Genomic DNA, 11,961 nt, shown 5'->3' on the forward strand with positions numbered 1-11,961 from the left:
GCATAAATGCCCTTCCCTTTGACTCCTCAAAACTAATTTTAGTCTAAAACTACATGTTGCAGGGTTTGCTTTGTGATCAGCAATCACAATGTGTTACACACATGGCTCAAGAATAAGCTTTAAGGGGCAAGAAGGGGTTAATAGTTTGATGGATTTATAGTGTTATATTGTGATGTGTGACTTCTGTTGAAGGTCTTGGAGACAACATTCTCAAGACTGTTTTTGAGTGTGCCGTCTTCTAGATCTACTGCCCCACCACTAGTCAAGTCAAGTCAGGTTTATTTCTATTGCGCTTTTCACAACAGACATTGTCTCAAAGCAGCTTTACAGAAACCAACAGTGAAGGTGAATGGTGTGTATTTATCCCTGATGAGCAGCCGTGGCATCTGTGGCAAGGAAAAACTCCCTTAGATGTTATGAGGAAGAAACCTTGAGAGGAACCAGACTCAAAAGAGAAACCCATCCTCATCTGGGTGACATCAAGAGTTTGATCATAGATCTTTCAACAATAAAGAACACTGGAGAGTGAGAACTAACATGAGTACTGGAGTATAAGATATAAGTAAATGTTTTTGTTACAGTCTTTGGTATAAAACTAGGAGCTACTGAGCTCAACATTTTTGATCATCACAGATCCAGCAAAAGCTTCTCCATGACAGAGCCTTTAAGCACTCCAGGAGGTCCAATGTCAAACTAGTTGGATGATAAGCACAATACTGTCTTAGATCTATTCCTAGGAATTCCCCAACATAGAATTATTTCATTCAGTTGCTCTTCAGCTGCTGCTCCAGGGTTCAGTTTGGATGTTGAAAAAGCCTCCATTCACTTTGAGAACATATCTACTATGACAGTAACCTCTACCTTCACTAGGGCTGAATTCAATGAAATCCATCTGCAGGTGTTGAAATAGGTGGTCTGCAGGTGGATGAGCGCTCTGTGAGGTTTTAACTCTTCTGCCTGTGTTGTTTATACACATTATACAACTTTCACAAAATTTTGGGGAATAATAATTGAAGCCTATACCAATGTCGAGATTCTGTCATACATCCCTCATTTTTGATGCACGGTCTAGACCAAGTGTCAATTTATCACAATAGGAGAAAAATGTTCTTGTTAGGCGAGACTTACCGTTGGGGTTATACCAAATCAGGAGTTACACCATCAGGCCATGGTGTGTGATGGGTTACTCAGATAAGGTTAAAAACCCTTTATGTTGTTCAAGTACCAAAATGAAGTGCTACACCAACACATCTACTGTCTGTATGGATGTTCACTGTTTTTACTTCTGCTAATTTACAGGCTTTAGTAAGAGCAACCAATTCTACTGCCTTTGCAGAAAGGTGTGATTTTAAAGGTTGTGCTTCTAGAGTTTCATTTTGTGTCACTACTGTAAACCGCACAAAGTTATTGTCAGATTCTGCATTCCTGTATGCTAACCACAAACAATTCTATGTCTGGATCCTTCAACAGAGTTTCTTTTAAATCTGGTCTGGTGCTGCAACCTTGATTAACAACATTGAGACAATCATGAGGTTCTCCATAATAATAATAGTTGAGATACTGCACATGGCACTACTAGGGTTAGATCACTGAATCCCACCAAATCTCTAAATGCATTTATTGCTTTTTCAGCAGAAAAATATGCAACTAGTCTAAGTTTTTCTACATGTTATTGCAACAGTACAGATGTGATGCACCAGTCTATCTCATCTACTGTTTGAACAAAAGGCCTATTTGGGTTTGGGATTTCCAGGGTTGGAGTATTCTGGAGAGCTCTCTTCAGGAAATCAAAGGCTGTTTAGCCTCTGGTGCCCATGTCAGCATGATCTGTACACACTTCCTATGAGCTATTACACTCAAGGGAGCCTCGAGGACAGCATAATCTGGCATGAACGTTCTGCAATAGGAACATATGCCTATATGACAGATTTTAGAGTAATTTGAATTTTGGGGCAGTTCTTAATCAAATCTATAATGCAACATTTATTTATAGTCCACAGCCCTCAATTAGGTTCGATTTTTGACTCTTCATAGGAAATTGGGGACCTCTGTTCATTGAGGACTTTTTAATTAAAACGGCAAAAATTGGGGGACAAATTTGAAATCAGATATATTTATTATTTTTGGTTTTCGTCTCCAATGATCAAAGAGACTTTTAAAAGCCTATGACAAACTCTTCAAACGTTAGACGTTTGTAATTGAAGTTTTGATCACTGTAGCACCACCATGTGGCAGGTCTCGGTAAGACAACCATCCCTCAAAGTTTAATTTCTCTAGGACGTGCTGATGGCAGCGCAAAAATATTATAATAAAAAATTAAAAAATAATTTAATAATAAATAATTACAATAGAGTTTCACAATTTTGCGTGTTACCCCTTAATGAGTCGAATGGTTGAATAAAGACAAAAACCTTAATCCTATTGTTAAAGTTCTCCAATCAGCTGCCAAAGCAAGTTTCCAGCACATTTTGTAATTGGATAGAAAACAGAGAATGGGCGGGACTTCCGGAGGTGAGGTTACAAATTCAGAGACACACCTGGTGGGAAAAAGCAATAGAGTTAAATGGGATTAAACTGGGGAAAGAAATTTAAAAGTGGAGTTTAACAGGTCAGAAGGAGAAGGTGCTAAGACTGGGACATTATAGTTGTCGGTGTGCAGTTTGCAGGTGTGCATGAGTTACAGATAAGTAGATTTGTCCTAATTGGGATGGTTTCCAATTTATTTGTCAGTTTTGTGCAGCTGTAGGTAAATTATCAGTATGCTGTTATGCAACCCAAACATAATGCAACAATATTGAACAAAAGTACTCTTAATTGAGATTCATTTCATTTCTCAGTTTCACCTGTCATTTCTTAACCCACAACTTCATCTAAGCTATACATTCTTGGCGTGCATTTCTTTTGCAAATATATTTAAAAAATGAAATTTTTACATTCTGACGTTTTAAATTTTTTATCACGTCCTGTCGCAAATATTGTGCACGTTGCACTATTACCTTAATCCACTAGGCGGCGACAAATACCAATTAAATAGTATTATTCTCTGAATCAGACGTCCCTGTCTATGTTTTGTAATTACTTAAGTGATTATCTGTTAGTTTTTTGGGGGGCAGATACCAAATATTTTAAAAGTTTTCATGTGGTATTCTTTAGATTATATTGTTGTGATTTTATTTCAGATAATTCACATGAAATCATGGACCTTTTAAGGAGAAACAAGAAGAAAAAGAGATGCAGAGCCTCAGATGGCTTCAGCAGAAGATTTGAAGGCAAGATGATGGTTTGAGTTTTTATATTGCAGATGACCAGCAGCCATGTTGAACATGCTGAACAGGGGAGAGGTTAACCTGCCTGTAATCATTTATTTGAGCCTTTATAATTTGGCTTGTTGTTATTTTTGTTATGGCCTTAAAATTTATTTATGGTCTAATAATTTATATCATAAACTGCTTGGAAAATTAAATTGCATGAAACGAAAACTCCACCTTTTCATTGCAATTTATTGTCCGAGCAGCAAAGCAACCAGAATTTTTCTTTAATATATTAATATATATTTATATAAAGCATTTTGAGTTGTTTAAATGGATATTAATTAATTCAGATATTACTCTACATTTTAGTGTGTGTTTGTTATTTCTCATAATTATAATAGTTCATTATCTGTGTTCCACTCCAGTGTATATGAATCCTTTTCATGCTTTTCCTCATGTTGTATTCAGATGTTTACAGACTCCAGGATGAGGTTTTGGGAGAAGGAGCGTATGCGGTCGTGCAGACGTGCGTCAGTCTGAGCACGAGAAAAGAGTACGCAGTGAAGGTGAGATCACGCTGCTTTTCAGTATTGATAGGTCTGGAAACATTTTCGAAATTATCAATGATAAGTGTGAAAATAAAGGCCTGACTATTATAAGTAAGTCAAGTTTATTTCTATTGCGCTTTTCACAACAGACATTGTCTCCAAGCAGCTTTACAGAAATTAACAGTTAAAGTGAATGGTGTGCATTTATCTCTGATGAGCAGCCGTGGTGACTGTGGCATGGAAAAACTCCCTTAGATGTTATGAGAAAGAAACCTTGAGAGGAACCAGACTCAAAAGGGGAACCCATCCTCATACTGTGCATGTATTTGCCAATACTAATAGGAATAATATACAAATAATACTTTGAGTGTTTTCTGTCTATGGGTTAAGATCATCAAGAAGAGGCCTGGACTGAGACGAGGACGTGTTTTTAGAGAGGTGGAGATTCTCTATCAGTGCCAAGGCCACAGGTACTGCAAGCTTAGAGGTCATATTACATTTACACACACACACACACACACACACACAATAGCTTGACTGCTGCTTGGTCAGAAGGTATTGATGTAGGTTTAATGTAATTTGATGGAACTTCTTCTTGTCTGCAGAAACATTCTGGAGCTGGTGGAGTTTTTTGAAGAAGACAACAGGTTCTACCTGGTGTTTGAGAAGCTCAGAGGAGGTTTGTCACTCTGCTTTGGCCTTGTTTTGAAACCCATTGCCATTTCAGAGCTTGTTTTCAGACTTGGTTTGTGGTTTTAGGTTCAGTATTAACTCACATACACAGAAGGCAGCGGTTTAGTGAACAGGAAGTCAGCGCTGTGGTGCAGGACATAGCCAGCGCTTTACACTTCCTGCACAGTAAAGGTCAGTCCCATATCTAAATCACATATCGCAAAAAGAATCACTGATTTCTGACACAAAAAAACAGGTTAAGCAGAAATGTAAAGGTTTGAACTGTGGAAAGAAAATTTCATTCAAAGCCGGAAATTATTGATTATTACTGTGGATTATTTGACAGTTGACCCTTTTATCATTATTTATTTTTTAAATTAAACTAGTTAATCTAGTTTTTTTATTTATTAAACAATGACCCTGATTAAGGATAAAATATTTACTGAAAGAAATAAATCAATTTTATAATAGTTCCTTTTTTTTAAATAACGATGTAATTTTCTTAATGAATTATATTTATATTTACTGTATATAGAATTTCAATTACAGATGGTTCCTGAGTTATGATGGTTGGACTTATGAACTTGTGAACTGGTGCACGTTTATACAGTACTGTAAATTGCACCATTTTGCTAAATGATATACTGTAATTTGTTAAATTATGACCAAATTACAGTATACTACCCCCATACTGATCACCAGTATTTAAGACTCCTGGGTAGGACAGGCCGTGTCTCGACTTAGGATATTTTTAAGTTACATTATGATGGGGTCACCAGAGCACAAGTGTTTGGCTAAAAAATTATCAAATATTTTATAAAAATGGAGTAAATCAAAATGAATGCAAAACACTTTATTATATTGATTAAATTCAGTAATCAATTAAATTGGCACAAATAAAATTTAATAAATAGAAAAACGTAGTTTACATTTGTTAGACCCCATTTGGGTAATACAGGGGTGTGTGTTTTACATTTAATAATTCTTTTGCTAAAGATATGATCTACTTAACTGTTTTTATTTCAGCGTACTTTAACAAATGTCTTCATTCCTTCCATCCTTTATTCATTCACTCATTCAATCTTGAATCCAAAACAAATCGTGCGTGCGTGGGTGGGTGCGTGCGTGCGTGTGTGTGTGTATATACATACACACACACACACACATACTGAACAAAATTATAAACGCAACACTGTTTTTGCTCCATTTTAAACTCAAAGATCTAATACCTTTTTCTTTGTACACAAAAGGCCCATTTCTCTCAAATATTGTTCACAAATCTGTCTAAATCTGCTTTAGTGAGCACTTCTCCTTTGCTGGCGTATCAAGATGCTGATTAGACGGTATGATTATCGCACAGGTGTGTTTTAGGTTGGACACAATAAAAGGCAGCTCTAAAATGTGCAGTTTTATCACACGGCATGATTCTACAGATGTCGCATGTTTTGAGGGAGTGTGCGATCGGCATGCTGACTGCAGGAACGTCCACCAGAGCTGTTGCACGTGAATTTAATGTTCATTCCTCTACCATAAGCCGTTTCCAAAGGCTTCTCAGAGAATTTGGCAGTACATCCAACCATCCTCACAACCGCAGACCACGTGTAACCCCACCAGCCCAGGACCTCCACATCCAGCATCTTCACCTCCAAGATTGTCTGAGACCAGACACCCAGTCAACCAAACAATCGCTTTGCATAACCAAAGAATTTCTCCTAAAACTGTCAGAAAGCATCTCAGGGAAGCTCATTTGATTCTTGCCGTCCTCATCCTCATCCTCATCTCCACCCGACTGCAGTTCGTCATTGTAACGGACTTCAGTGGGCAAATGCTCACATTCGATGCCATCTGTCACTATGGAGCGGTGTTCACTCTTCATGGATGAATCCCGGTTTCCACTGTACAGGGCAAAATGCGTGAGGCAAATGGTGGTCACATCAGATACTGACTGGTTTTTGGACCCCCAATACAGTAAACCTGCATGTTTTATCATGGCCTTTTTTTTGTGGCCAGGTTAAAGCACACCTGTGCAATAATCACGCTGTCTAATCAGCATCTTGATATGCCAGCAAAGGAGAAGTGCTCACTAAAGCAGATTTAGACAGATTTGTGAACAATGTTTGAGAGAAATATGTCTTGTATACATAGAAAGTCTTCTCAGCTCATGAAAAATGGGGGCAAAAACAAGAGATGCGTTTTATAATTTTGTTGTGTGTGTTTTGTATGTTATGTATGTATATGTGTACATGTTATGTATGTGTGTGTATGTATATGCGTGTGTGTGTGTGTGTGTGTGTGTGTGTGTGTGTGTGTGTGTGTGTGTGTATGTATATATATATATATATATATATATATATATATATATATATATATATATATATATATATATATATATATATATATACACACATACACGTGTATATGTATGTGTGTATTAAATAAATATTTCTAAATGTTTCAGTACATGCAATCCTTTTTACATGCGGAACATACGTAGTTAAAATCAAAAACATTTTAAAAGAACGTGGCAGACCAAGTTTTTTCAATTGCATTTCTTTTTAGTATTTTTACATTTAAACATTCACAACAATGCCAGGGGTATACAAAAGTAACTATTGTTAGCAGTGTCACTGTGGCTACTCACCCCGTACTGGAAATCGGATTTCTTTTGTGCAAAACGCTGAAGAATCAATAGCGCTAGCATTAGCTTTTAACATAGCTAGCGATATAGATTTAATAGTCAAGATTTTTAATAGTTACATAAATAGTTATATGCAGGAAACAACTTGCAGTGAAATGACGAGTGGAAAGAAAACTTGTGGAATCTGGAATCCATAGAGCTGTATGTATAAGGGCTGTCAATTTATTAAAATATTTAATCGCATGATTGTCGTGAGTTAACTCGTGATCAATCGGACATTTTAATGTTAACTTTAAATTTAAACTTTTAAAGTTTTTAATACTGTAATCAGCATGAGCATGGACACACATGGGTGCTTTATGCAAATTAGTTTTAGTGAAACCAAACTCAACATAGAGCATGAAGACAATATTCCTGTAAATGTAAAATAATTATGGCGTTTTAAATTACGTAAATGATCAGGACACCAAACTGAACTTTTGCTGTGTTTCCACACGGACGGTTTTGTGCATCATGGCAGATTTTGCTGCTTGTTTTGAGACTTGGTGCATCAGTAAAACAAAGGGTTAGTGATTAAAAATAACGTTTTGGTGAAGTTTATTTATTCGTTTGTATGTGAGAAAAAATAAATGTTGCAGTGCAGTTAAAATTTTTATATTATATTTTCAATAAAAATGGTCAAAAAGCAAACTGCTTTAAACGTGCGTTATTTAATTTAGTGTTATTTTTTTATTTTTTCATTTTCCTTATTTGTACATACTCTAATACTCTAGTTTTTTGTTGTAGGAATGGCGCATAGAGACCTGAAGCCAGAGAATATTCTCTGTGAGCGCACTGACAGGGTGAGTGAGATAAATTTGGCGAACTGGAGATGAAAACTTTAACATGATGTATAACGAAAAAGGGCATCAGGAGTTAACACCACCAGCTTTGAGTAAATTCATGGCACAGAGGCATGCAGTCATTCTCTCTTAACCATTTATTTATAAAAACATGTCAGCGATTTATCTCCGTTATTTAGAGCAGCAGAATTCTAGATCCAACAAGCTGTTTATGAAATAATAAACTTAAGTGTTATGATCCATTTAGTCAGTTTTGCACTGCACACATCAATGACTGCTTTAACTTGTAAATGCTAAAAGCACAATAGATATAAGTGGAATAAGTTAATAATCCATGGCATTTTATTTTTCTCTACTGCATGATGAGGTTAATAAAAGCCTGAGATGAAGCAAAGTGGTGTAGGGCTCACCTAGCTACAAATTATTTCTATATCTAACTTCAAATTTCATGATGTGGAGTGTAAGGAATAATTAGCCAGTTGTTCATGATGCTTTTTTTCCCCCCTTAAATAACTTACTGACTATTTTTAGTTCTTTCTTCTCTACAGATGTGTCCAGTGAAAATCTGTGATTTTGATCTGGGCTGTGGGATGAAGCTGAGCAATGACAGTGACCTGATCTCCACTCCACAGCTCCTCACTCCGGTAAACACCATACACACACACACACACACACACACACACAAGCGTTTACAATTCTTATTTGTACAGTACTATCAGATAACTGTTTAGATGGTTAGAAAATAAAATCTCTAAAACAAGCCTGATTGAAAACTGATTGGCTTATTCAAGCATTCTCTATTGTGCAAAAAAGTAAAAGTTTCTGCGTAACCTCACTGCACATGTGAGGGGAATCTAGAAACAGTCCAACACACAGTTCAATTAAGTAGAAACAGTTTTCCCCACTACACCACACACAACGCACTTCTTCGGACTAATTTAGCTTAAAATGCACAAACAAATTGCACAAATTTGCTCTTGTATAAACATTTAAATATAAATATTCATTATATTTTTAAAGTACAGCTATAACGTATACTGTGCTGTATTTCAGTGTGGCTCAGCGGAGTACATGGCCCCCGAGGTGGTGGAAGTGTTTAATGAGGACCTGGGGGTTTACGATAAACGCTGTGATCTGTGGAGTCTCGGCGTCGTCCTTTATATCCTGCTGAGCGGATCTCCTCCGTTCACTGGTCACTGCGGGACTGGGTGTGGCTGGGATCATGGGCAGCCATGCTACGTCTGCCAGGTGTGTAATATCAAACAGATACTTGAGATTTAATAACCGGTGATGTATGTAAGTCTGACGTGCTGAGACTGTCTGAAGTGTAGCTACGGTTACCATCCTGAAATGTATCAGGTTTCTATAATTGCTATAAATGTTTGAGAAACTGAATCAGCACCAACATCTTCTCACCAATCAGAATCTAGACAACTACACTACTATTTTTATTTTTTATTTTGTTCCCCCACCACCCCATCCAGAGCATGCTGTTTGAGAGAATTCAGGAAGGAAAGTACGAGTTTCCTGAGAAGGACTGGGCTCACGTATCTGCCGAGGCCAAAGACCTCGTCTCCAAGCTATTAGTGCGCAATGCTAAACAGCGGCTCAGCGCTGACCAGGTCCTGCAGCACCCTTGGGTCCAAGGGGTACGAGTATTCACCATGACACCTATCTTCATTTTTGTTTAATTATATGATGTGGAGCTGGATTTGTTGCCCACTGCCCAGAGTTTCTTGTAATTTGTCATGAAAACGATAATACTAGACTGAAAGGTCTCCGTATCCTTGTTAAGTGCTAATTTCAAAGCACTCTGACTCGCTTTCTAGCCATTGCTACCTCTGTAAAACAACGAAGTCAGTCATCATAGTTAGCTGTAAGGCTTATCTTTTAATAAAAATGGGAGTTAACATGGTAGATAGATATGATCAGCCTGCTGGTTTGTCTGTAGATGTTTTCCCATTAGCTAGCCTTGTGCTAATGCTTCTGTGTGAATTAGCAGTTTAAAATCTCTATAGACAGGTCAATGTATGTATTCATTTATTTACATTTGTATGTATAGATGTATGCAAGCTCTGTTTTTTTTTTTTTTTTTTTTTTTAATGTGTAATTAGTGTGTACATTTATTTTTTTTTTCTTCCCAGGATGCCCAAAAAACACCTACTCTAAACTCAGGGTGAGTTCATATCACGATCAAGTGTGTTATATTAATTTAATAAAAGCTGTTAAAGAGGAGACTTTTGTACTGTAGGACTACCTCAAGGGTTAATTCTTGGTCCATTTGATGTTCTCTTGCATCAGAGGCTGTTTGTTTAAAAGCAGGGATCCTATCACCCCTGTTATATTACATCACATACTTAATACTAAACACCTTAATATTTTTGTGACATTAAAGAACTGATGTCTTTTGCCTACTTTCTTCTTTCAGCGAGTCGAGTGTCCAGGACCTTACTTTTTTCACCACTCAGGTGTTAGCTGTGAATCGACAGGTGATCCAGCAGGAGGCAGAGGAAGAATTTCAGAAGGACAGGACCTCGTTCGGCGTCTGTTCCTCTCTGCTCCGATCTGCATCTCCAAGCTCACTGTCTCGGTCTCGCCTCTACAGATCACGTCTGGCTCAGCAGCGCAAGGAAAGCAGAAGTCACCTCCTCAGCCCTCTGCTCACGGTCAGAGGTGGCACCTAGCATCTCTTCATGACCAAGACAGTGTTGTACCTCAACTATCTGCTGAATTTTAAACAAGATTAAATGCTGTGGGATTCTGTAGAAAATGTAGCACTACAGAACAGAACCACAAACTGCCCCAGAAGCATTAAGTTATAATAATGTTTCCTGATGAAATGAAGATTGAGTGAAGCACAGTGTTTAATCTAAACAAAATTTACGTTAATCCCGGAACAATATCTGATTGTCCCGCAGGCTGACATTTAATCATTTTTTTAACATTATTTAAATTTTTTTACATCCTTAATTTTTCAACCTTAGTTCTAAGAAAAGGAAAAAGATGATATAAAAATCAGTTCTACTGCAGTTTTCTTTTGTGCCAAGTCAGGGATTTGATCAGAATTTATTATATATATTTATATAAATGTTCTAACCATTTTTATTATTTTTAATCATTTTTAAATTTTTTTATTTATTAACCTATTTTGCACTTTTTTTTATTTTTGACTTTTTTTCACCTCATAGTGCCTGTATGTTTGGTATGGATTTTTTTTGTTGTTGTTTTTTCCCCTCTTCCTCCTCCAGATTACTTAAAGAAAAAACAACTTTCCAACAGTTGAAGATGCAAAAATAACACTGATGTTGATGTTTTACATACCGGCATCATTTTTATTCAGAATTCTCACCGTCTATGCATCACGCTACGTTGTGTTCCTGCACTGGGGTATTGGAAAACATTTTAAATATTATTCTTGGAGAGACTTTTTTTCCCTCTTGTTTTTTTTATTTTTTTATGCTCCAGTGTAAATCTTGATACAACAATTTATTGAAGATACTAATTTACTACTAATTCAAGGGACTTAATGATTGTTGTATTTGTTTGGGGGTAAAACATCCAAATAAAGGGCACAAACAATTCAAAATCTGATTCCTCCAATTATTATAAAAAAGTTTTTATAGTTAATTTATTAATTTCTTACTGCATTAATAATAAAAGTGAAACATACTTGATGCTCAACAGATTCACTTTTCAACTATCATGAAGATGCAGCTATTGATTTTATTATAACTTACGTTGAGCATTTTAAAGTATAAAAAAGTATTATAAAAATTGTATTATAAATTTTTGCTAGAAAAGTTAATAGAATATATAAAAATTTAAATATTTTAAATTCTTTGCTAAATACAGTATACCGAATATGTTACACATTTAAATGAGAATGCACCCTAGTACTGTGAACCCTTGGAAAAAAAATAATGGTAAATTGTTGTAGATTTCTTTATTGGCCAATAACAATCCAAAAAAATTTAAAGGGATTATCAAGAACTAAAATTAATTTAAAAGGT

General features: G+C 36.3%; 1 protein-coding gene across 1 annotated transcript; it reads left to right on the plus strand.

Annotated features, from left to right (window-relative positions):
* The first annotated feature begins 2,525 nt into the window (after positions 1 to 2,525).
* On the plus strand, positions 2,526 to 11,537 carry LOC124394668 (MAP kinase-interacting serine/threonine-protein kinase 2-like). Its single transcript, XM_046863045.1, has 12 exons — positions 2,526 to 2,666; positions 3,180 to 3,269; positions 3,720 to 3,817; positions 4,190 to 4,269; positions 4,405 to 4,478; positions 4,559 to 4,663; positions 7,896 to 7,951; positions 8,500 to 8,595; positions 9,005 to 9,199; positions 9,436 to 9,600; positions 10,096 to 10,127; positions 10,380 to 11,537. Exons 2-12 carry the CDS (start codon positions 3,197 to 3,199, stop codon positions 10,633 to 10,635), a joined length of 1,230 nt encoding a protein of 409 aa, XP_046719001.1. The 5' UTR covers positions 2,526 to 2,666; positions 3,180 to 3,196; the 3' UTR covers positions 10,636 to 11,537.
* The last annotated feature ends 424 nt before the right edge of the window (positions 11,538 to 11,961 follow it).

This window comes from Silurus meridionalis, chromosome 12 (assembly GCF_014805685.1).
Source record: "Silurus meridionalis isolate SWU-2019-XX chromosome 12, ASM1480568v1, whole genome shotgun sequence".
NCBI classification, from domain to species: Eukaryota; Metazoa; Chordata; class Actinopteri; order Siluriformes; family Siluridae; genus Silurus; species Silurus meridionalis.